Source organism: Physeter macrocephalus, chromosome 4, assembly GCF_002837175.3.
Source record: "Physeter macrocephalus isolate SW-GA chromosome 4, ASM283717v5, whole genome shotgun sequence".
Taxonomy (NCBI): Eukaryota; Metazoa; Chordata; class Mammalia; order Artiodactyla; family Physeteridae; genus Physeter; species Physeter macrocephalus.
The window spans coordinates 60,257,435-60,283,189 of record NC_041217.1 but is presented as its reverse complement, the minus strand read 5'-3'; the positions used below and the strand labels follow the sequence as shown (position 1 = coordinate 60,283,189).

Genomic DNA, 25,755 nt, shown 5'->3' with positions numbered 1-25,755 from the left:
TGGGAGTTCCCTTGTATGTTATTTGTCGTTTTTCCCTTGCTGCTTTCAATCATTTTTCTTTGTCTTTAATTTTTGCCAATTTGATTACTACGTGTCTCAGCGTGTTTCTCCTTGGGTTTATCCTGTGTGGGACTCTCTGCTCTTCCTGGACTTGGGTGGCTATTTCCTTTCCCATGTTAGGGAAGTTTTCGACTGTAATCTCTTCAGATATTTTCTAGGGTCCTTTCTCTCTCTCTGCTCCTTCTGGGACCCCTATAATGCAAACGTTGTTGCGTTTAATGTTGTCCCAGCGGTCTCTTAGGCTGTCTTCGTCTCTTTTCATTCTTTTTTCTTTATTCTGTTCCACAGCAATGAATTCCACCTTTCTGTCTGCCAGGTCACTTATCCGTTCTTCTGCCTCAGTTATTCTGCTATTGATTCCTTCTAGTGTAGTTTTCATTTCAGTTATTGTATTGTTCATCTCTGTTTGTTTGTTCTTTTTATTCTTCTAGGTCTTTGTCATACATTTCTTGCATCTTTTCGATCTCTGTCTCCATTCTTTTTCCGAGGTCCTGGATCATCTTCACTATCATTATTCTGAATTGTTTTTCTGGAAGGTTGCCTATCTCCACTTCATTTAGTTGTTTTTGGGAGGTTTTATCTTGTTCTTTCATTCCTGATGGGAGGGACTGGTGGTGGGTAGAGCTGACTGTTGCTCTGGTGGGCAGAGCTCAGTAAAACTTTAATCCACTTGACTGCTGATGGGTGGGGCTGGGTTCCCTCCCTGTTGGTTTTTTGGCCTGAGGCAACTCAACACTGGAGCCCACCTGGGCTCTTTGGTGGGACTAATGACAGACTCTGGGAGGGCTCACGCCAAGGAGTACTTCCCAGAACTTCTGCCACCAGTGTCCCTGTCCCCACAGTGAGCCACAGCCCCCACCCCACCCCCCCACCTCTGCAGGAGACCCTCCAGCAGTAGCAGGTAGGTCTGGTTCAGTCTCCCCTGGGGTCACTACTCCTTCCCCTGGGTCCCAATGCGCACACTACTTTGTGTGTGCCCTCCAAGAGCGGGGTCTCTGTTTCCCCCAGTCCTGTCAAAGTCCTGCAATCAAATCCCACTAGGCTTCAGAGTCTGATCTCTAGGAATTCCTCCTCCCGTTGCCGGACCCCCAGGTTGGAAAGCCTGAGGTGAGGCTCAGAACCTTCACTCCAGTGGGTGGACTTCTGTGGTATAAGTGTTCTCCAGTCTGTGAGTCGCCCACTCAGCAGTTATGGGATTTGATTTTACTGTCATTGCACCCCGCCTACCATCTCATTATGGCTTCTCCTTTGTCTTTGGATGTGGGGTATCTTTTTTGGTTAGTTCCAGTGTCTTCCTGTTGATGATTGTCCAGCAGCTAATTGTGATTCTGGTGTTCTCACAAGAGGGAGTGAGAGCATGTCCTTCTCCACCATCTTGGTTCCTCTTTGTGAATAAATTTCTTAACAGAAGTTTGTTTTTCCTAGAGTTTCTAGGAAACTTTTTTTTTTGCAGTGTCTTTCTTTATAATATCCTGCTTCAATCTTGGCTGGACAGTCTGTCCATTACCCCTGAATCTCCCAAAGTGTGAGGTATGCTTTTTTTTATATAATTATTTTTATTTTATTTTTTATTTTTTGGCTGCATTGGGTCTTTGTTGCTGCGTGCAGGCCTTCTCTAGTTGCGGTGAATGGGTCTACTCTTTGTTGCAGTGCACTGGTTTCTCATTGTGGTGGCTTCTCTTGTTGTGGAGCACGGGCTCTAGAGCACAGGCTCAGTAGTTGTGGCTCACGGGCTTAGTTGCTTTGCAGCATGTGGGATCTTCCTGGACCAGGGCTCAAACCCGTGTCCCCTGCATTGACAGGCAGATTCTTAACCACTGTGCCACTAGGGAAGTCCATGAGGTATGCTTTTAAGAAATGCTGGAGAAGGACATATCATAAGAGGTTCAAGGACACAGCATTAGCTATGAATCAGATAGTGAGGAAGTTGATTAGCTTTTCAATTCTCTATCAATCCTCATGTCCTTCCTAAAAACTTATTTTCTGACTCTTGATCCATTCCAAGGATTGACAGCCCATGGGCTCCCTCCTGGGCTCTTTCGTTCCACTTGCTCCACCTAATTCTTCAGGGAGCACTCTTCTGATTCCTTGATCTTCTTGACATGTGCTGAAATCTCATTTAATGTTTCATTTACTCATTCAGCAAATATTTATTGGGTTTCTGATATATGTCAGACAGTGCTCTAGGCACCTTAGATGCATCAGGGAACAAAACAGCATTTTATTGGGGAGGACCAGACAATGGAGAGAAAACATTAACAAAGAAGTAAATTCTGTAGTATGTATAAGTGATCCCAAGGAGAAAACCAGAAAAGAATGTTGGGTAGGGCAAGGGAGATTAGGAGTGCAGAGTCATTAGGGTAGCCCTCAGTGAGAGGTAAGATTCATGGAAAGGCAAAGGAAGTGAGGGATTTTATTGTATGGATGGCTGGGGAAGAGCATTCAGGCAGAGGGGAGGGCCAGAGTAATGGCCCTAAGATAGGAATTGACCCCTTCCATTCTGTATATTGTGAGTTTATGCTTTTAAAAATTATTTTATTCTTGTTTTAATGGGGTAAAATGTGCTGGACCTGGAGGTCAGGAGATAAATAAAAGAGGTCAGTTTTTCATCTTGAACTTGAAGTCTTATTTCTGAGTCTTTGAAACCACAGATGAGCAAGTACTATCTTTGCTTTTCTCCTTTCTTCTGAGAACCTACAAGCATGCCGTATATTTCTTTTCTTTTGATTTTTACAGATCCTCTTTGAAGTAGGGGACTTTTAATATATTTCCTTCATAAATGAAGAAAATTGAGACCTAAAAATAATATGATTCACCCAAGGGGTAAATGATATGGCAAAAAATCATATCTTATATATCCTGACTTTATTTGCTCTATTTAGCCAATATTGCTTTTCGCTGCAACTCATTCTTTCACTGTTACAATTTGAAACATAAAACAAAACATATAGGATGTTGAGGAAGTAATAGCATTTTATTTTTAATCATTGATTTTTTTTTTCATAAAACACGGATTTATTGAGTATCTATTATGTGTCAGGCAGTGATCTAGGCATTGGGGATATAGTGGTGAAAATGGCAGACGTGTCTATTCTCATATATTGAATTTTACTGGAGGCTGATAGACAATAAACAAATTAATTAATAGAAGCATCAGGGGGACGTGGAGGCCCTGAGAAATATTCTGAATTGTATTCCAAATGGATTAGAACACATTAGAGAAGTATTGATTAGAATTAGTATTGGCTGCATATAACAAGGACCCAGCTAGAGTGGCTTAAATTTATCATTAAAGTTCCTAAATGTATTTCTCTCTATGTAAATTGCTTGTCTCATCACTGGGACTGGTATGGAGGCTTCATGATCATCAAAGATCCATGGTTCAAAATGGTAGCTGGAGTTCCAGCCATCATGTTCACATTTAACACTAGAAGGAGGAGAATAGAAACCAAAAAATGAAAGGGATACCCCTTCCTTTTTCAGTAGTTTTCTAGAATTCTTCCTACCCAATACTCCCCTTATATCTCAAGGACCAATACAATACAATACGTCACATGGCTATATATCCAGTTGCAAGGGAGCTTGGAAAATGTAGCTTCCCCAAGTAAAATTGAGTTCTATTACTAAGAAGAAAAGGGACAATGGAAATTGAGATAGGAAACAAGCAGTTTCTGCCACTGAGATCTGAATCATTTTTTAAAAATTATTCATTTATTTATTTTGGGCTGCGTTGGGTCTTCATTGCTGTGTGCGAGCTTGTTTTTTTTTTTGTGTCTCTAGTTGTGGCGAGCAGGGGCTACTCTTCATTGAAGTGCGTAGGCTTCTCATTGCAGTGACTTCTCTCATTGCGGTGGCTTCTCTCGTTGTGGAGCATGGAGTCTAGAGCTCAGGCTCAGTAGTTGTGACACATGGGCTTAGTTGCTCTACGGCATGTGGGATCTTCCCGGACCAGGGCTCGAACCCGTGTCCCCCGCATTGGCAGGTGGATTCTTAATCACTGTGCCACCAGGGAAGTCCTGAATCATGTTTTTAAAAGCGTAGTCTGCCTTCTTTATAGAAAACCGATTGAAGAGGATAGGAATAGGAGGGAGATCAGTTTTTCACACTTGTCTAGATGAAATTTGGTGATGGACAAGGGTGGTGCTATAGAGAAGATTGACAGAAGAAGATGGATTCAGATATGTATTGGAGTGGACATAATGGGACTTTCTGATGGACTGAATGGGGATGGGGTGAGGGAACGAAAAGAATCAAGGACATCGTCTAGGTTTTTGCCTTGAGGAGATGAATATGGCAGTGATGCTTACTAAGACAGGCGAAACATTGGTGGATATAGGTTTGTGGAAAAGAGATTCAAGAGTTCTGTTTAGATCATTTTAATTTTGCAATTAGGCATCCACGTGGTAGCTGCCAAGGAGACACTTGGATGTATGAGTCGGTAGGTAAGGGTTGATGTCAGGTCTTAAAGATGTAAAACCAAAAGTCATTGTCATATGGGTAGAATTTAAAGTCATGGGCAGGTGAAATTATCTAGGGAGAAATTTGGATGGAGAAAGGAGCCCACAGTCAAACTGAGGCTTACCAAAATTTGGAACATTGATAGAGAAGTAGGAGCCAGCAAAGTGAGCAGCCAATGAGGGAGGGAAACAAGGAAATGGGTATTATGAAAGCCGGTGAAAAAAGGGAGTGGTCAATTGTCATAAATGCTGCCAAGAGGTGTAATAAGATGCAGACAAAGATGTAACCTTTGGATTTGGCAACTTGGTTGTCACTGGTAACCCTGACAAGAAAGTTTTAGAGGAATAGGAGGATAAAGGCATAATTCAATTTATTCAGCCTCTAGTCACTAGAGATAAACTAGACAGCAGACTAGGAGAGGTGGGCAAATTAATCTTTATACAGTGTGATAAAGGATGATGATAGAGGTCTGCATGGGGTCAATGGGCACACACAATTTGGGGTACTAATTCTATGGGGTAAGGGCACAGAAAGTTTTCAGAAGAAGGTGATAAGTATCAATAGATGCTGAAACTGAATTTTATAAATTAAAAGATCTGTGGAGTAATGCATTCACCTTGGAGTCAGGAGACTTCCATCACGAACAGATATATGATCTGAGACAAGTCCCTTGCCCTCTTTAGGATTCTTCCTTCTCCCTGAATGGAGAAGTGGCTAGATTTCAACAATCCTCATTTGTTTTCTGTTTTAAGATCATTATGGAATTTTCTAACCTACTGAAGTCTAGATAGACTGAAGGTTTTAAATTCAAGGCTCTCAGCCCTTAAGTTAGCCCTTTGGGGTATTCCATTAATTGTCTGTATTTCTCCATTAGAAGCTGACATCGCTTTGTTCAGCATCATTAATTCATAGTTTGAATTATTGAAAGGTAAATTAGTTAGGATAATGTTATCATCTAAAACAAACCCCAACATTTCAGTGGGTTAATACCATCGAATGACAGTTTTTTTCTGCCCAGTTAATGATCCAATGAGAATGTTGTCAAATAGCCTTGAACACAGTCAGTCAGGGACCCAGCCTCCCTGACTATGTTGTAGATTTGCTATCCCTTAGATAACCACAGTTAATTTGTTTTCCTGTGGAAGGAGAAGGTGGTGAAGATATCTAACCATCTCAATTCAGAGGTGACATATATTACTTCTGATGGACTCCCATTTTCAAACTAAACACATGTCTTCACTTAAGATGCAGTGGGGACTGGAAAATGTAGATCTTGGCTGGGCAACAACAACTTTGTCGTGGAAGGGGAACAGGAAGCTACACAGGACACCAGACATCTCTGCCACATGAACATTTCAATGACCCATACAACTCACTTGTTTGTTTATTTTCCAGCTGAAGAAGAGATCACTTTTTCCAGAACAGAGACTTCTAAGAGATCTGAAATATTTTCTGAAAATCTCAGGTACAGGCTTCTATAATTGTTTAGGAGGTAGAGCATGAACAACTGGCATTAAATTCAGAACACTGTTAGAATCATTTGTCTGGTCAGTGCTCTGGGTCTTTTAGGCACAAATCAGAGCATGTGTGTGGTGAGTTTGGTCAGTAGTTATGTAATGGAGCAGGAACCTATGGGCCCTTCCCAGGACAGACCCCCCCTCCCCCATATCCTCTGCTGTAGCTCCTCTTTGGGTTTTGTTTTGTTTTGTTTTGTTTTAAATATTTACATATTTCTTTGCGCTGGGTCTTAGTTACGGCAGGCGGGCTTCTCAGTTGTGGCATGCGGGATCTTTCATTGCAGCAAGAAGGCTCTTCGTTGTGGTGTGCAGGCTTCTCTCTAGTTGTGGCACACAGGCTCCAGAGCACATGGGCTCAGTAGTTGCAGCATATAGGCTCCTTAGTTGTGACAGGTGGGCTCCTTAGTTGTGGCTAACCAGCTCCTTAGTTGCGGCTCACCAGCTCCTTAGTTGCAGCATGCATGCATGTGGGATCTAGCTTCCTGGCCAGGGATCGAAACTGGACCCCCTGCATTAGGAGTGCAGAGCCTTAACCACTGTGCCACCAGGGAAGTCCCTGTAGCTCCTCTTTGAAGTACCTAGATAATAGTATCTGATGCACACTTCCTGAGTTGTTTTACAGATGCTAAAACCACCGCCAAATGGAAGAAATCTACATTAGATTTTCTTACCTTGCTCTTTTATTTGTTTTTGAAGATATCTTCATATCAAACACTATACTATATCTACAAATTATTACTCCTATTTATTTCTGCATTTGGACAGTTCTGAAGAAATAAGAGAAAAGATCTTGAGTTTCTTTGACATCATTATATCAAAAATGAGGACATCTGAGAATGACATCATCCCTCTGGAATCTTGCCAGTGTGAGGAAATCCTAGAGATTGTCATCATGCCTCTGGCTCACCATTTTCTGGCTTTGGGAGAAAACAACAAAGCCTTATATTACTTCCTAGAACTTGCGTCTGCTTATCTCATCTTGGGTGATAATTATATGGTAAGCTGTTTCTGCCCAGATCCCCTCCACCTTTGAGACAGACCTACAGCCCACAGGACCAGAAAGAAAGCTCTAGTTTTTTTTTTATTATTATTATTACTTCATGTTCTTGATTCTGAGCAGCACCCCCTTCTTTGAAAATCAAATTGCTCAGAAAGGAAATGATCTGAGATTGTGAAAAGGTCAGAACAAACCACAACTACCATTATACATCATTTAAAATACTGCCATCATTAGAAACTTGCTATGAATTGTCTACCTACATGGGACCCTGGTTTCAACTCTTCAGTTTCAGTAGAGTCTTCCTCAGTAATGTCCCAGCCGCATTTGCTCTCTGTCTTCCCCAAATATCTGTCAGCACAAATACCTGTAGGTCTTTGAATAAGCACAAATCTAGTTTTAGTCTTGTGATCCCTGAAGGGGCTCACTCACTTTGGTCTTGATGTAACTTGTGCTAAATTATCATACATACCTTTAGGCCACCAAAGCCCTAGTGAATATTTCTCTAGGGTAATTGTAAATAACCTTCCAGGGCAATATGCCCTTAGAAATGTGGGGATTTGATACATATAATGAAATAAAAGAATTTATTGTTAAGTAAGTTGGGAAGCGCTGAGCTGAATAAAGCTAAATAGATTTCTGTACTACAGATATTTCAGGGTCTTAATATGCTAAGATCCATAGAAATCTCCCAGAGGGTTGGGCTAGGACTGGGACATATTTTTTCTCTCAAACTTATTTGACCTTAGATCACTTTTCATAGAGCAGCTGGCTGACTAAGCTTCCACGAACTCATTTGAGGAAATGACTTTCTGGGCAGAGCCTCCCAGGCCCGAGTAGCCATGGCTGCCACCCTTTATGTCTGCACTTGTGGACTGTTTCAGATTTTACAGTTGTGGCCTAATTAAAGTCCACACCTTAGATTTATATAAAATTTTAAAATTAAACCATTAAAAATGTCAGTAAGCTGTGGTTCTCTCAAATATTTATGAACAAAAGGCTCCTGTGCATATTTTACACACATGTGTGAAGAAGGCAGTGATGTGGCCAGTGAGTACCAGGAAGAGAAGGTTTAGGCAGCCTTGGGGGCTAACTTGCTAAACCTGTGCTCACCCTCATCTCATTATCCAGGGAGTGACGAATGTTCAGGAAAACAATGATTGGAAGCAGAGCCCCAGTGCAGGGTCCCAAAATGTGCCATTTGCTTCCCCGTCTCCCAGCAAAGAAACCTTGTCTCCCTCTTTTTGCATCCAACACATATGCCTTAGGCTGCATGAGACTTGGGGACAGTGCCTCACCTTATTTTACTCTTCAAGTCTGAGCTTGCCTTGGTGTTTACAAGTGCCAAAACTCTCTTCACGATGTCATAGGACATTGAAGATGAAGGGAGGAAGGTTGCTCAGGGCTTTACCTTCCTCTTCCACTTCCCAACGATGGCCCTGGCAAAAGAAATGGGAGTGGTTCATAACTCATTCCAAAAGTAGAGGCTGGCTTGTCATAGATGTGAGGATGCTCTCAGGAGCCATGAGTTCACTGTTGGAAATAGGGAGGTTGGCGATGGAATTACTCAAAGAGGGAAATTGCCCTGGGGAAAACTTCAGGTAAGGTGACTTACATGACCACATGAGGAAAGGACGAGGTTTCTAGATTCATCCTCTAGAATGAGAGATTCAGTGGATCAAGAGGGACATGAAGATGACCCATATCTTCAGCAGGAACTTTCCCTACCCTTTCTGTCTAGAGTTTGAAGGACTCTGATCAGGAGCTGAAGGAAGAGATGGAGGTGGGGGCTGGGTGGTCCTGCTTCTCTTCCTTCAGTAGAGTCTGGGGCAATGGCCCCTCTGTGGTCCCGATCCCTGATGACTCAATACCTTCTATGCCTTGTGCTGGTTGCAGGCTTACATATATTTGAATGAGGGAGAGAGGTTGCTGAAAATTCTCAAGAAGGAAAAATCTTGGAGTAAGACTTTTGAGTGGACTACCTTTTTTACCCTCAAAGGTCAGGTAAGAAACAATTAGAAACGTGATTAATCTGTTCTTTATCACTGGGGCTTTACGTAGAAGGAGTAGTAGAAGTTATCCCTATACCTTCTACATCCTCCTCCCATCCTCTGCCACAGATCTTTCCCAAGACTCCAGAACCCCAAGCCCTGGGGCCTCAAACCTCCTCACCATCACTTGTCTGCAGCAAGATCTTCTTTAGCCTCTCAGTTGACAGCTTTATGAAATGTTTTTGTAACAACCTCCCAAAATGGACAGGAATAGGTAAACATTTTCTCAGAGGTAGATGATGAACAATGAGGATGCAAAGTCCTAGTCATTCAACCATCCTTCCACAGATACATCCAATAAACATTTCAGATTGTGCCAGGCACTGGGAGATTTTGTTCCTGGGACTTAAATGACCTTTTCTGGATAAGATTCCTTAACTATGTATTTTTGGAACATACCAACCAAGCCTAGAATCACTGCTTTTCTTCTTTTCCTTTCTTCCCCTTTCTTCTCCTTGTAGGTCTGTTTCAACATGGGCCAGATGGTGCTTGCCAAGAAAATGCTGAGGAAGGCCTTGAAGCTCCTCAATCGAATCTTTCCTTACAACTTAATCTCCTTGTTTCTCCAGATTCATGTTGAAAAAAACAGACACTTTCATTTTGTGAATCAGAATCAGCAGGCCCAAGAGAGCTCACCTCCAGGGTAAGGAAGGAGCTGGGGAGAGCTGGGTGTCTCATCTCACTCCCCAGAGGAGAGAGACCTACACATAGTCCAACAGTCAGCCCCCAAAGCCTGGGCCTCTAGCGGGCGCAAGGAGTCCTGGTGGCTCCCTGGTGTGGGAGGGGATGAGTGGGAGCAGGGCTCCCAGGCCAGGGCTGGGTTGCCTCAGAACAACTTAACAGGCAGCTTTTGCCAAAGGGAGTTCAGGTGACAAAACCTTAAGGGAGCCCTTTGCAAGGTGAGCTCCAGTACCCCTCCCCACTCATCTTACCCATGAACCCCTCTGGCCATCCATGTTCCAATGGGAATCTACACCGCCTGTTCCTAGAGCCTCAGTCACAAGTCCTCTTCCAATTCAGTGCTAAAACCCTGGGTATTGTCCCTGCCCCAAAGAAAACTGGCAGGTCCTGAAGACATCTGCCAAAAGACAAAACAGCCCACCCATTTTTGTAACTCTATATAGATACGTGGGTTACATGGGGTATCCATCAGTCAAGATTATACCATTAAGATATGTACATTTCAATGTATGTGAATTTTATCTATAAAAGAACTATAAAAAAATAATGAAGTGGGGTAGGAGAAGGAAACAGTGAGTAGAAGGACAGATGTAATAAGAATGTTGATAGTTGCTGAAGCTGGATGCTGGGTACATGTGGCTCATTATATTTTTCTGTTTTACTGTGTGTGCATGTTTGAAATTTTCCACAATAAAAGTTTTAAAAATGTATTCCACCTACCTAGCAATTCATACCAAGAGAGATGCCACCTAGTTGGGGATCTGGAGAGCTGGCAGTAGATCTCTTCCATCTTGGGAGAGGCCAGCTGCAATATTCCCACAGGTTCTGCCTGAGATACAAGTATCTATTTCTATGGGCAAATTGCTGCAATTCTTTGGCAACCCCACCAAAAACTGCCTTCCCCAGTTTCCTGAAAGTGTTCCCTTGACTATGGGGGAGGCTGGGATGGAAATGAGGTGCAGCTGAGCTCCTTTGCAGGCTGGTGACAGGCTCCTGAGAATCTAAGCCTGCTGCCTCAGGAGACACCAGGAGGGGGAGGGGTGGGGAGAAGTTCAGCAGAGATCTCTCGGAGAGGTAGGAGAGAATTGGAGTTTGGGTCACACAGAGGGTTGCCAGATGAAATAAAGGATGCCTAGTTGAATTTAAAGTTCAGATCAATAATAAATGATTTTTTTTAGTATATCTTATATCACACAAGATATTTAGGACATATGCATTCTAAAAGAATTGTTTTGAAATTCAGATTTAACTTGGCATCCCATATTTTCATTCCCTAAATCTGACAAGCTTAATGTACAGCCACATTTTGTAAAAGGAATAAGAAGTACCTGCACAAGAGGAGAAGGTGAAAAAGTGATGATCAGGAAGAAACTACAGAACAATTGGCTTAAAATGCTGTCCAGTCAAAAGGTTCTCATCTCAAAAATAAGGACATTAAGAAACAATATTTAATGTCAGAATTTCTACAGCTGTGTGAACTCCCTATGTTATAAGGGATTTTACCTTCTCCATGTTTCCTTAGAAACTTTAAAAAATAATTTCCACAACAGAATGAATGCCATCAATGTCTAAACTGAAAGTACCTGGAATTCTTCTTTAAGAATCTCTAGGATATCTTCCTTTCTTCTCATCTTTATTTAAAATCTGCTTTTTGATAGTTATTTCTAGTTATATTTTGTTTTCTTGGCTTTGTTATATTACTAATATTGCAGCCAGTTTAGGATCCCTTTTTTTTTTTTTTTTTTTTTTTTGCGCTACGCGGGCCTCTCACTGTTGTGGCCTCTCCCGTTGTGGAGCACAGGCTCTGGACGTGCAGGCTCAGTGGCCATGGCTCACGGGCCTAGCCTCTCCGCTGCATGTGGGATCTTCCTGGACCGGGGCACGAACCCGTATCCCCTGCATCGGCAGGAGGACTCGCAACCACTGCGCCACCAGGGAAGCCCTAGGATCCCATTTTTATCACAAATAGAGAAGATTGGGGGCTACGTTACCAGTTAAATGACTTGTGAATGCTGAGGCTGAGACCCCAAACATTCTCGGTAGGTAGTCAGCCATCCTTTCCTTGAATAATTCCAGCACAGGAAGTTCACCAGCTCCTGGGACATTCCACTCCATTGTCAGAATGTGGTTTAGTCTGTTTGGACTGCCGTGACAAAATACCACAGGCCGGGTGCCTTATTAACAGCAGAAGTTTATTGCTCACAGCTCTGGAGGCTGGAAGTCTGAGGTCCTAGTGCCAGCGTGGCTGGGCCAGGGCCCTCTTCAGGGTCACAGACTTCTTGTCGTATCCTCACATGGTGGAAAGGGGCCGGGAACTCTGTGGAGTCTCTTTTATAAGAGCTCTAATCCCAGTCATGAAGGCTCCACCCTCATAACCTACCATAGTAGGCCCCACCTACTATATTACCATCACTTTTGGGAGTTAGAATTCAACTTATGAATTTTGGGGGATGCATTCAGACCACAGCAGAATGGGATTGTTTAAAAGGCTCATTTCCGGGGCTTCCCTGGTGGCGCAGTGGTTGAGAGTCCGCCTGCCGATGCAGGGGACACGGGTTCGTGCCCCAGTCCGGGAAGATCCCACATGCCACGGAGCGGCTGGGCCCGTAAGCCATGGCCGCTGAGCCTGCGCGTCCGGAGCCTGTGCTCCGCAACAGGAGAGGCCACAACAGTGAGAGGCCCGCGTACCGCAAAAAAAATAAAATAAAATAAAATAAAGGCTCATTTCCTTTATTGAGCTGAGACCTAGTTCCTGACAACCATGTGTAACAGAAGAAATGACACACTGGACTGGCCGGGCTGGAGGTGGCCAAGGCTGGAGTCCTGGCACCATCACATTCTAGCTATGTGACTTTGACTTAATTACTTAACCTGTCTGAGTCTCACCTTCTGCTCATGTAAAATGGGGTTAATTATTCCTTCCTTTCTTATGGGGTTGTCATCAGTCTCAAATGTGATAAAATGATATAAATGTGCTTTTTAAATAATTTCATTTAAATGGCAATGAACTGACGGGGGACAGGTGAGTTACATCAATTACCTTAATCAATCATCACAAAGTAGGTATTATGGTCCCCATTGTCCGGTGGAAAAATTGTGCTTCATAAAGATTCATGTGCATGTACAACAAGGTCCTACTGTATAGCAGGAGGAACTATATTCAATATCCTGTGATAAACCATAATGGAAAAGAATATTTTTAAAAACTAATGTATCAATATACATATGTATAACGGAATCACTTTGCTGTACAGCAGAAATTAACACAACATTGTAAATCAACTGTGTCAATAAACTGAAAAAAAAAATTTAACGTGCATGTTAATTTCCATGTAAAGGAAACAGGCCTCAAACTCAAGTCTGTTTTGACCCCCAAGCCAGTAGTGAGGACTCTGCCCCTGCGCTTCCCTCAAGCATGCTGGTGGCGATACCTTCTTCTTATGTCCCATGTGTGTACTTTATCTAATAGGAAGAAGAGGCTGGCGCAACTTTACCAGCAAACCACTTGCTTCTCCTTACTGTGGCAGATCTATAGCTTAAATTATTTTTTTCACTACAAGTATTATTGCCACCTGGCAGCTCTGATGCAAGTGAATACTGCCCTGGAAACTCAAGATGATTTCCAGGTAGGGTATTTTTGTAGCTGCTTTTTACGTTTCTGAATCTCATTTGGAGAGAAAAGCCTAGTGAAAGCCAATCAAAATTCAAAATCATGAAGATTTAATAAAAACCTTCCAGACTAGATTGTTCCACTGAGGGTAGCAGTTGTCAAACATTTTGGTCCCAGGATCCCCTTATACTCCTAATAATTGAGGACCTTAAATAGCTTTTTATATGGGTTTATATATTTATATTTTTTATATGGGATCATGTATTTTTATGGGGTATATCTATTGATACTGTCATATAAGAAACAAAAACTGAGATACTTTAAAAATATTTTTTAGAGAAAATAAACCCATGACATATGAACATAATTAACATTTTCATTGAAAAAAACTCTATTTTCCCAAACAAAATATTTTGTGAGAAGAATGGCATGTATTACATTTTTGCAAATACCTTAATGTCTGACTTCACAGAAGACAGCTAGATTCTCAATCTGCTTCTACTTTCACTTCCTTGTAATGTCACATAATTCTCCCTTGGAAAACTCCACATTGTACTTGTAAGAGAATGAGGGTGAAAAAGGAAAATGTAAAAGGATAATTCTTTTAAAAAGATAAAATCATTCCCTGGCGGTCCAGAGGTTAGGACTCCGTGCTCTCACTGCCGAGGGCCCGGGTTCAGTCTCTGGTCGGGGAACTAAAATCCCACAAGCTGCGCAGCATGGCCAAAAAAAGTAAAAGTAAAAGAACACGCATCAAAGATATTATTGAGCTCATTAAAGTTAGTGAGAGAACTAGTAAGATGTTACAACTGGTTCCCAGGAGAATTTAATTTATGAATGTATACAAAACTAGTCTAGTCACAGGGCAAGAATAGAATCACTTGTATTCCACCGAACATTTCTATTTCTATGAAAAAGAATCATTTACATTACTACCAGTTTCCCAAACGCAGTGAAAGGCAGAAGTAACCTTGATGAGTGAGCTAGACAGGACACCCACTGAATTTTTTTTGTTTTGGCCCATTTCAAGTTCTTTCACTGTTTTTCCTGAAAAACTGCTACACACAAAACAAATGGTCCACAAAACATTCTCCCTTCTTTCTGAAGGTTTTACCATGCATTGTTATCATTAACCAGTCTTTTGCTATTAAACTTAAATGGCCAGTTGAAACAAACAGTTCTAAGACTGTTCTTCCACCACTGATTAAGACTGGGGTGACAGGTATTGGGGATAATATTCATTTAGCCTTCTGAGCTTTCTGGGCAGACTTGGTGACCTTGCCAACCCCAGCTGCCTTCTTGTCCACTGCTTTGATGACACCCACAGCAACTGACTGTCTCACGTCACGAACAGCAAAACGACCCAGAGGAGGATAGTCAGAGAAGCTCTTAACACACATGGGTTTGCCAGGAACCATATCAACGATGACAGCATCACCAGATTGAAGAGTTGTTTTAAGAGTAACCAACTTCTCTTCAATCTCCCAGTTAAGTTTAGAACTAGTCCTTAACATTTTTTTTGAAAGCAAACAAAACCAAACCAACCTTCCTTTATTGTTAAACAACAAAAGCAATACATGCTTGTTATAACAGTAAATTAAACATCACAGAAATGCATAAAGTAAAAAGTCCCTCAAATCTCTACTCCAACTGCAACAAATAGGTAACTGCTTTTTACAGTTACCTATTTGGTAGTTTGGAATGAATCCTTCCAGGCTTTTTGGTATGCAGTCATATATCCACACATATAAGCTATTGCTTTTATTTTTCACAAAAATTAAAATCCTTATATTTTGTTTAAGGACCCTGTGTGGGCAAAAGGGGCCATTGAGCTTGTCCTGGATCATGCATTATTAAATAGGTGGCAGAAACTCAGCTTAATTTCTGTATCTAAGCCTATGGTTTTGCCAAATGTCCAGCTCCATTCCCAAGCTTAATAAATCCATGTTTACTGGCAGATGATTGGTGATATCCTGGGCTTTCTGCTTCGGGTTCCATCCCAGTCTTGCCCCGTCTCTCCTCTTCTCCTCCACTGCTGCCATTTCAGATCATTAAGGCCTACCTGGACTATTCACTGTACCACCATCTAGCCGGCTACCAGGGCGTGTGGTTCAAATATGAGGTCATGACCATGGAGCACATCTTCAACCTCCCCCTGAAACGCGAGGGCGTTGAAATCATGACCTATGTGGCCGATACACTCGGTTATATCAAGCTCCTAATGGGTCACTTGGACTTGGCCATTGACTTAGGTAAGCCCTGGCTGGTCAGGAAAGAACTTGCAGATACAAGTAATGCCCAGAAATATACTGGAATTGTTTTCTTCCCAGGCTCTCGAGCCCACAAGATGTGGTCATTGCTTCGTAATCCCAACAAACACTATCTGGTCCTCTGCTGGCTTTGTAAATCCCTCTTCTTGAAAAACAGGTATTTATCTCAAGGCATTTTCCAAAATTAGAGGAAGAAAGCCGAATTAATGGAATGTTATGGGTTTACTTAACCCCGGCCATAGGGTGGGGCAGGAAGTAAGGTTTACCAGAAGCAGATGTAACTGATAATCATCATCCTTGGGATACCACTACTCTTTCACAGGCATCACCTCTAACCTGGTTGCTCTGGCCAGTGACTGGAGGAGGGTCAGACAGCCCCACTGTGGGAATCAGGCCTCCACCACTGCCAGGTGGAAGAAAGGGAACAGTCTCACAGGGGAGGCAAATGCCCAGAGAATAGCAGCCAGGACCAGAGGCACAGGCCAACTTGGCCTGACTCTGGCCACCCTGATAGAGAGGTCCAGGAAAGAACAGTTTGAACAGAGAGCCAACTTGAGATTTAGGAGTGGGTTTGAAGTCTGTCGAAGAATTGTATTTGGTCCTGAATGGCTGGGCAGGACTGAGACTAAGACTGAACTTCCTTCTCTCCCCACGCCCTATTTTTTAATCCTACCACATTTTCTTATCCATAGATACAAGCAACTGATCCAGGTGCTGGGGTGGCTGTGGGATCTTTCTGTAGCAGAAGAGCATATCTTCAGCAAGGCATTTTTCTATTTTGTCTGCCTGGACATCATGCTTTATTCTGGTGAGCATGGCCTTAGAATTTATAAGAAACTGGGGGAATAACACTTGCCTTGGTGTGGTGTGGCAGGTGACAGGGCTAGGGCTTTGAGACCACTGGGTTTCTGGCTAGAAGGTGCGAGGATTGCAAGGAACCAACAAGGAAGAGAATTTAGAATTTAAGCTGCCAGTTAAAGCGTCAGATCATTTGTCACACAAGTGATAGTGACTGATAGTATCTTACTATGTGGTTTCTACTAGGGCATTTAATTTTTAGCAGGATAGACTTAGAGACTTCCTGCTTGAAAATGAAGGGTAGGGCTGCTAATGGTGAGGTGAGGGTTCCAGGCACTGGCAGCTGTTAGTGATTTGGAAAACAAGTTCTTTCCTGACAACCTTCATGTTACACCAGGTAGGCGGGCCTCAGGGTACATATTAAACCAGAGCGGCCAAACTGGGCATTCTTTTTCCCAGCCATATTTTCAACGAGGGATGTGGATATTGCTGCCAGCAAGGGAAGTGTGAACGCGAAGACTGAGAAGTCCCAGGCTGCGCTGAGGCTTGATTCCTTGGGCTCAAGGAGGGAGGGTTGGTTTAAACCCCAGTCCTGCCTAGTTGATATTATGGACTTGTATCTTATACACATAAACTTCCACAAAAGCAGGGGCTCAGCAAACACAGGGCAGTGCAGTCACCTGGTTGTTGTAATCCGTGGGACCCTTTGGATTCATAAAGTAATCAGAGACTGAGGCCTGTCCTCACAGTGGGAAATTCTCCTGGGAGCTATTAGGCCAGAAAGACAACACCCCTCCACCCCCAATCCACCAGCCAAGCTCTCCTGTTTCTCTCTTTTTTAGGCTTTGTTTATAGGTCATTTGAAGAATGTTTGGAGTTCATACACCAAAATGAAGACAACAGAATACTGAAGTTCCAAAGTGGAATCCTCCTGGGACTTTACTCATGTATAGCTATCTGGTAACAATGTGTTGCATACCACTGAATTCCCACATTTGAAAATGTTGAATCCTGGAAGAGTTCTGTGAGATTTGAAAAAAGGAAAGAAAAGAAAGAGAAAGTACTTTTAATTTATACCTAAGACAGATCAAAAGTGACAGAGCAGATTTATACTGAAAAACACCTTGGGGATCACCTAGTTCATCCCCCTCAACTGAGGCCAGTAAAGCGATGCCACTTAAATTGTACTCAATGCAACAAGCATTTATTGCGTACATAGTGTGCAGTATTAATACAGAGATGAATAAGAAAAGAGTACTTGCTTCTGAGAAGTGTTGGGGGTTTGAGGGAGACTAATAAATAGCACTACTTACCCCCTCCCCACCCCCAAGATGGAATCATAATCATTGTTAATAGAGCCGATGTTGGAGGATATGGCTTGTATCTGCAGGCAAGTGAGCTTCCTAATACTGAACCCCAGGATTAGACTTACCCGTCAGCAGCAGGCAGTTCTAGAAAACTCCACCCCCTCCCCACCCCATTGAGGCAGGAAGTACCATGCTCCCCGTGGGTCTCACTGGCTCTCAAGATGAAAGAGAGCTACACCTGCCTAATTTCTGTCCCAAAGTCACCAGCCTACTAAGTCACCCCTTGTCATTGGAGGAGTGAGTAAGGCAGGGAAAGAAATGTGGAGCTTTGCACCAGTGGAGCTCCCTCACATGCAAGGAACTTCAGGAGGGTGGAAGAAGCAGACTTCCTGTATCCCCATTAACCTATTAAGCCTGAGGCTTAATCTCTTTAACCCATTACATTTTTTAAACTCAATAAGCCTGTAGCTATGGCTTTAGCTTCAAGGAAGTAGATGGACAGTAATGCTCCAGAACATTAAATAAATTACTTCCACAGCCATCCCCAAGACTGAAAGTCATTCCCTATTCCACTTCCCATCTCAAATTATATATGCAGTCGTGTTGTCCAGTATCTAAAGGTTTTGTGATGAGGTTAAATGATAATATGAAGACATTCCTATGTAAAGTGCCACAAACTAGAGCAGTTTCAAATTTGAATAGAAATCTCCTCTTATTATAAAACTCATTGGGAGAAATTAAAATCCAAAAAATCAATTACCCTTGCCAGCTAAAGTCTAAAGAAATGAAAGTTCAAAGTCAAATTAATTTGCCCTTGTGAGTTAAAGTTCAAGGAATCTAAAGTCCCCAAATCACCCTAATTTCTTATTCTACTCTACCTTACCTGAAGAGTTCTTGCAACAGCTGTAGCTTAGGCCAATACTGCTCCCACTTTATGGGCATAGGAATCATCTGGAGAGTTTGTTAACTCAGATTTCTGGCCCCATCCCCAGAGTCTGTCTGATTCAGTAGATCTGGGTTGGACCAGAGAGCTTGCATTTCTAAGGAGCACTCAGATGGTACTGATGATGCCTGTCTGTGGCCCACACCCTGAGTAGTATCAGCCCAGGCTATCTCTCTTTGAAATCAGAGCAATTTCTTCAAGCCCCAGAATTTATAGCTCCAAGTGCCTGATCTGTTTCATTTTTTTTCTGGCCACACCGAACAGCCTGTGGGATCTTAGTTCCCTGGCTAGGGATTGAACCCCGGGCCCCTGGTAGTAAAAGTGAGGAGTCCTAACCACTGGACTTCCAGGAAATTCCCTCATTTTAAAAAGTCCAAAGAATTAAATGGTAGCTAATATTGCCCAAGTATTCCCCCCTATTATCTTCATTTGAAATCATCAAAAAATTCTATTCTGTCCTTGCTCCATATCACATAATTTTCCCTGAATAGGCCAGTGGCAGGCTTCCAGAGACCAACGTACTAGGAGCTACACCTCTAGAGAGACCCATTTCAGGAAACCAGCCCATTCCAAGGGTGATGGGGATTTTTCTTATTCTTCTGTGGTGATACAGGTATGCCAGACTTCAGAAGTGGGACAACTTTCACATATTTTCCAACAGAGCCAAAAGTCTAGTGTCAAGAAGAACCCCAGCAGCTCTTTACTGCATAGGCCTCAGTAGGTACATGGAAGGGCAAGTTCTCTACCTTCAAAAGCAAATTGAAGAACAATCAGAGAATGCTCAGGACAGTGGAGTTGACCTACTCAAGGTAAGGCCTCTTCTCTGGTTTCCCCTGTAAGTCATGCCTTAAATGAATTTTTCTATACCTCCGGTGATAATTATTTTCTCTGAATACAGAAGTTACATGTGTTTTATAGTTTAAGTTTTGGAAGGCCACTCCCTCCCCATAATTAGAATATAAATTGCCCACAACCTTACTACTCAGAGATAATCACTTTATACATAGTTAGATATCACTTTCCAAGTTTTCTTCCATGTGTGTGCATACATTTCCATTTTTTAAACTTGCTACTAAATAAGATATATTTATGAGTAATTCCCTGCCGTTAAATTGTTTTCTGCACCACTAGTTAAAAGGAAGCCTAGTATTTTATCTTTTAGATATACTATTAGATGATATTGCCAAACTATTCTTAGACAGAATTTTTCTGTAGTACTTTATTGCTGTTGCTGTGATAAACATCTTGGTAGATAAACCTTTGCACACAGCAATTTAAAACATTCAGCTGATACTTAGTAAGGACCTGGTACTAGGTGTTGGGATACAAGAGTGAGCAAATTAAACCTGGTTCCTGCCTCCCAGAGTCTACAGCCCAGCATGGGCAAACCCCCCTAAGAGAATGAAGGGCTGAACCTCCAGGGTCGTCTTAACAAGTGTTTGCCTTGTTCTCTTACAAACTGAATGCAGGTGAATTCCTTTACTATTGCTATGTCCCCAAGTACACACAACCTTAAGGGCTTAAACGACAGCACTTCTTTTCTCATCTCCCAGCTTAGCAGTCAAAAGTCTGGACGGGCTTGGCTGGGTTCTCTGCTGAGGGTCTTACAAGGCTAAAATCAAGGTGTTGGCTGAGGTATTTTCTCATGATCTAGGGAAGAACCTGCTTGCAGGTTCCTTCAGGTTGTTGGCACAATCTAGATGCTGATGATTTTAAGGCACATCCCTATTTCAGAGATGTTAAAATGTTTCAAAACAAGGCATCTTGAGACTGGTGAAGAATAATAGCTCATTTAATCTTCGGAGGCATTATTATGGGCTGGGTCTTTTTCACTGCTGCTGGATAAAAAAGTCTTGAATTTGCCCAGGTGGGAGCCCACTCCCTTCCACTCTCATAGCACACTCAACCTCAGCATCTCTTCCTGCAATTTGTTCACACCAGCTAACTAAATTGCCGCCTCCAAAAACACACAAGTTCACTGTCATCACTGCTTAGAGGTATGTACTCTTTGACATAGAACATGTATTTATATTTCTGATTCATAAAACATTCTTCTGGTTCTCACACAGTATATGGAAATTGATTATATAAAACATTTTGTTTTATGAAATTATTATGTATTACATATGTAATTACTTATGTAATTACTTATGTAATTATTATGTGTATTATGTAATTTATTTCATGTAATTTGATGGAGCAAATGTCTTTCCTTAAGAAAATTACTTGTGAGGGATTTAAAACACGCTTAACTTCATGTTGTTTTAAAAAATAGATTTTTACCATCTTAAACATGATTTAATTTATTCCAACATTCTCTTGTTCCTTTCAAATACCAGGCACATTACGTATGACATATGAGTTGACTGTCATTATCACTTTTAAATATTCAGTGCTAATAAAGGGGTACCACAATTTTGACCAACCTGATATATGGAAATCCAGGTAGATAAATTAGCAGCTGATTAAAAGAAAGCACCTCTTTATTTAATGAGTAGTAAAGGATAAAATATTTAATGAGTAGTAAAGTACAAAACTAACCTATCCCAAAGACAGTACAGGTTCAAAACACAATAGGTGCTATTGGGATTACAACAAAGATGTGTAAAATGTTGTCTTTGTACTCAAGGAGTTTGTGATTTGAGTTCCAGAAGGGGATGGGGGCTGGGAAGCCCAGGAATGAGAGGGAGTGGTAGAGGTGGGGAGTAGAAAGAACACAAGAACACAAAAGACCACAAAATCAAACTTAGTATCTCCCACAGTACACAGAGCAATGCCTTTTACACATGTTACTGAACCAAACTTGGGCTCGTTCTCCCACATGCAGTAAAGCTAATCTACTGACACCAGGTGTGGTGAAGGAAAGTGCAGCATTTACTGTAAGGTGCCAGACAAGGAGTCTGGGGCACCTAATGCTCAAAAAACCCAAACTCCCCAAAAGGTTTCAGGGAAGCATTTTTAAAGGCAAGGTGAGGGAGAAGATTCACAGAGTATGTGATCAGCTTGTACACATTTCTCTGACTGATTGATGGTGAGGTAACAGGGCAGTGTCACAGGGATTAACGTCATCAATCCTCAGGCTCCAGTAGGTCTGGGGGCTATATCTCATGGTCATTAAGTAGTTAACTTCTAACATCTATAAAACAACTCAGGAAGTGTGCAACAGGTACTGTTATCTAGTTACTTCATAGAGAACTAAAGATTCTGTGACTGCCATATGGCTGATGTACTGTTTAAATTGTTACTAGTGCTCCTGGCCCAACTGCCATTTTTGTCACTACGTGGTCATATCCTTTCAATCATTAATTCTTGAGCCAGGCTTTTGTGCCTCAGGGGAGGCCTGGGAGACTACAGCTTTTCTACAAACAAGAGGAAGGCAGAGGACACGGTGGGAGCGGTCTGTTCCGAGAAGGCCCCATAGGGTCCTGCTTGGTTACACACAGTAGATGTTTAATTTCTTGAATAAATAATTGATAGACAAAATAAACATGTAACAGGTTAGTCAGGAAAACTCAATGTTTCCATCCATTTCTATGAAATTGAAGTAAATGCAATAAAAGAAAAAGACATTGTATTGTTGACCATCAAGTTAGCAAAGACATGAGAGAAGACACATTCATACGCTGAAGGACTCTCATAAACTTTCTAGAGAGCATTCTGGCAAAATGCATGAATATCTTTAAAATATGCACATCATTTAATTCTCCTCCTAGGAACTAACCTAAGGAAATAATCAGATGGCAAACAAAAATTTATCTATAAAGATGTTGATCTCAGGTTTATAGTATTTAAAAAACTAGGGGAAAATAAAAATCATATGCCTTTCAAAAATATTGGTTAAGTCAGAAATGGTGTATTTAAACATTGGGATTGTTTTTTCTTTTCTTTTCTTTTAAAGATATTTTATTTATTTTTGGCTGCGTTGGGTCTTAGTTGCAGCATGAGGGATCTTTTCATTGCAGCGCATGGGCTCTTCATTATGGCACACGGGCTTCTCTCTAGTTGTGGCATGAGGGTTTTTCTCTCTCTAGTTGTGGCGCTCAGGCTCCAGAGCATGTGGGCTCTGTAGTTTGTGGCACACGGGCTCTCTAGTTGAGGCATGTGAGCTCAGTAGTTGTGGCACATGGGCTTATTTGCCCCACAGCATGTGGGATCTTAGTTCCCTGACCAGGGATCGAATCCATATCCCCCGCATTGTAAGGTGGATTCTTTACCACTGGACCACCAGGGAAGTCCCTGGGATACTTTCACATTAAAAAAAAAATCTGAATTTCGTACTCTTCTTTTAAAAATTGGAGTATCTGGTGACTCTAGGCCCCAATCCTAAAGGGCAGCTACTGGCTGGAATTGACAAGGGGTGACATTTAGGGCATACCCTCTCCAGTATGACATAATCCCCTCTGCTTCTTATCTTGCTACATTCAGCCTCTTATTTATGTTTCTTGTCCAGCTCTGTCAGCATTTGAATTTGTGAGATTTGATGTAAAAGAATCATGTCATTGAAAAGAGCCCTTTAAGATAGAGCATCTGCATGTCACCTCAGCTTCATCTCCAGATTTTCTTTAACTCCCTTTACCCAAATCTACTCTTCAAACTTTCAGAACTATTTTTAATTCTTGCAACAGCCATCCACCCTTGTCTAGCGCCTTTATATATATAATCTGCTTTTCTTCAACGTTGTTTGTCTGGCCATGTCTTCTTCCTTCAGATCTCACATCCCTTCCACATTTTCTAGGAGAAATTAAGAAGTTCCTGCTTTGTGTTCTCCCTGAGGATCCTCGTTCCCATGTTGCCTGCACTGCATTTTAACTGCTTATTTGAATACTCCCTTAGCTGGTGCTCAAGGGATGGCGTTTTGCTCAGGATAAATCGCCCAGCAAAGAAAAATCCAAGATACCAGCCAGATTTTTACCACAGTTGTCTACGCCATGTGGCTGACAGGGTCTTGGTGCTCCAGCAAGTGTCAGGCCTGAGCCTCTGAGGTGGGAGAGCCGGGTTCAGGACATTGGACCACCGGAGACCTCCTGGCCCCACGTAATGTCAATCGGCGAGAGCTCTTCCAGTGATCTCCGTCTCAACACTAAGACCCAGATCCACTCAATGACCATCAAGCTCCAGTGCTGGACACCCCATGCCAAACAACTAGCAAGACAGGAACACAACCCCACCCATTAGCACAGAGGCTGCCTAAAATCATACTAAGTTCACAGACACCCCAAAACACACCACCAGACATGGTCCTGCCCACCAGAAAGACAAGATCCAGCGTCATCCACAAGAACACAGCACCAGTCCCCTCCACTAGGAAGCCGACACAACCCACTGAACCAAATTTACCCACTGGGGGCAGACACCAAAAACAATGGGAACTACAAACCTGCAGCCTGTGAGAAGGAGACCCCCAAACACAATTAATTCTTTTTTTAAAGTTTTTTTTTTTTTTAATTTTTTAATGCATTTATTTATTTATTTTTGGCTGTGCTGAGTCCCCGCCACTGTGCGCAGGCTCTCTCCAGTTGCGGCGAGCAGGGGCCACCCTCCGTCACGGTGGGCAGACTTCTCATTGCGGTGGCTTCTGTCTTGCAGAGCATGGGCTCCAGGTGTGCAAGCCCCAGCAGCTGTGGCGAAAGGGCCCAGCCACTCCGTGGCATGTGGGATCCCCCAGGCAGGGCCCGAACCCATGTCCCCCGCACTGGCAGGCAGACTCTCAACCACTGCGCCACCAGAGAAGCCCCAAACACAATAAATTAAGCAAAATGAGAAGACAGAGAAATACACAGCAGATGAAGGAGCAAGGTAAAAGCCCAACAGACCAAACAAATGAAGAGGAAATAGGCAGCCTACCTGAAAAAAAAGTGGAAATAACTAACACAGAGCAGAATAAAGAAAAAAGAATGAAAAGAATTGAGGACAGTCTCAGAGATCCCTGGGACAACATTAAACACACCAACATTCGAATTATAGGGGTCCCAGAAGAAGAAGAGAAAAAGAAAGGGACTGAGAAAATCTTTGAAGAGATTATAGTTGAAAACTTACCCACAGCATTTTAACTGCTTATTTGAATAATCCCTTAGCCGGTGCTCAAGGGATGGCGTCTTGGTCAGAATAAATCACCTAATATGGGAAAGGAAACAGTCAATCAAGTCCAGGAAGTGCAGAGAGTCCCAAACAGGATAAATCCAAGGAGAAACAAGCCAAGACACATATTAATCAAACCATCAAAATTTAAATACAAAGAAAAAATATTAAAAGCAGGAAGGGAAAAGCAACAAATAACATACAAGGGAATCCCCATAAGTATAACAGCTGATCTTTCAGAAGAAACTCTGTAAGCTAGAAGGGAGTGGCAGGACATATTTAAAGTGTGAAAGGAAAAACCCTACAACCAAGATTACTCTACCCAGCAAGGATCTCATTCAGATTCGACGGAAAAATTAAAACCTTTACAGACAAGCAAAAGCTAAGAGAATTCAGCACCACCAAAACCAGCTTTACAGCAAATTCTAAAGGAACTTCTCTAGGCAGGAAACGCAAGCGAAGGAAAAGACCTACAATAACAAACCCAAAACAATTAAGAAAATGGTAATAGGAACATACATATGGATAATTACCTTAAATGTAAATGGATTAACTGCTCCAACTAAAAGACATAGACTGGCTGAATGTATGCAAAACAAGACCCATATATATGCTGTCTACAACAGACTGACTTCAGACCTAGGGACACATACAGACTGAAAGTGAGGGGATGGAAAAAGGTATTCCATGCTAATGGAAATTGAAAGAAAGGTGGCATAGCAATTCTCATATCAGACAAAATAGACTTTAAAATAAAGACTATTACAAGAGACAAAGAAGGTCACTACATAATGATCAAGGGATCATCATTCTCAATGGTGAAAAATTGAAACCATTTCCACTAAGATCAGGAACAAGACAAGGTTGCCCACTCTCACCACTATTATTCAACATAGTTTTGGAAGTTTTGGCCACAGCAATCAGAGAAGAAAAAGAAATAAAAGGAATCCAAATCAGAAAAGAAGAAGTAAAACTGTCACTGTTT

General features: G+C 42.1%; 1 protein-coding gene and 1 non-coding gene across 2 annotated transcripts in view; one reads left to right on the top strand and one right to left on the bottom strand.

Moving 5' to 3' along the window:
• ADCY10 (adenylate cyclase 10) overlaps positions 1-25,755 on the top strand; it is a 90,576-nt gene that overhangs the window by 59,139 nt on the left and 5,682 nt on the right. The window contains exons 21-30 of the mRNA XM_024116686.3: positions 5,914-5,983; positions 6,801-7,032; positions 8,929-9,036; positions 9,545-9,726; positions 13,234-13,390; positions 15,422-15,626; positions 15,705-15,801; positions 16,337-16,452; positions 17,285-17,402; positions 19,306-19,501. Coding sequence (XP_023972454.1) covers positions 5,914-5,983; positions 6,801-7,032; positions 8,929-9,036; positions 9,545-9,726; positions 13,234-13,390; positions 15,422-15,626; positions 15,705-15,801; positions 16,337-16,452; positions 17,285-17,402; positions 19,306-19,501 — 1,481 coding nt within the window. The remainder of the gene's footprint in view (positions 1-5,913; positions 5,984-6,800; positions 7,033-8,928; positions 9,037-9,544; positions 9,727-13,233; positions 13,391-15,421; positions 15,627-15,704; positions 15,802-16,336; positions 16,453-17,284; positions 17,403-19,305; positions 19,502-25,755) is intronic.
• On the bottom strand, positions 6,514-6,586 carry TRNAR-CCU (transfer RNA arginine (anticodon CCU)). The gene has a single exon. It is a non-coding gene; the product is annotated as a tRNA-Arg (tRNA).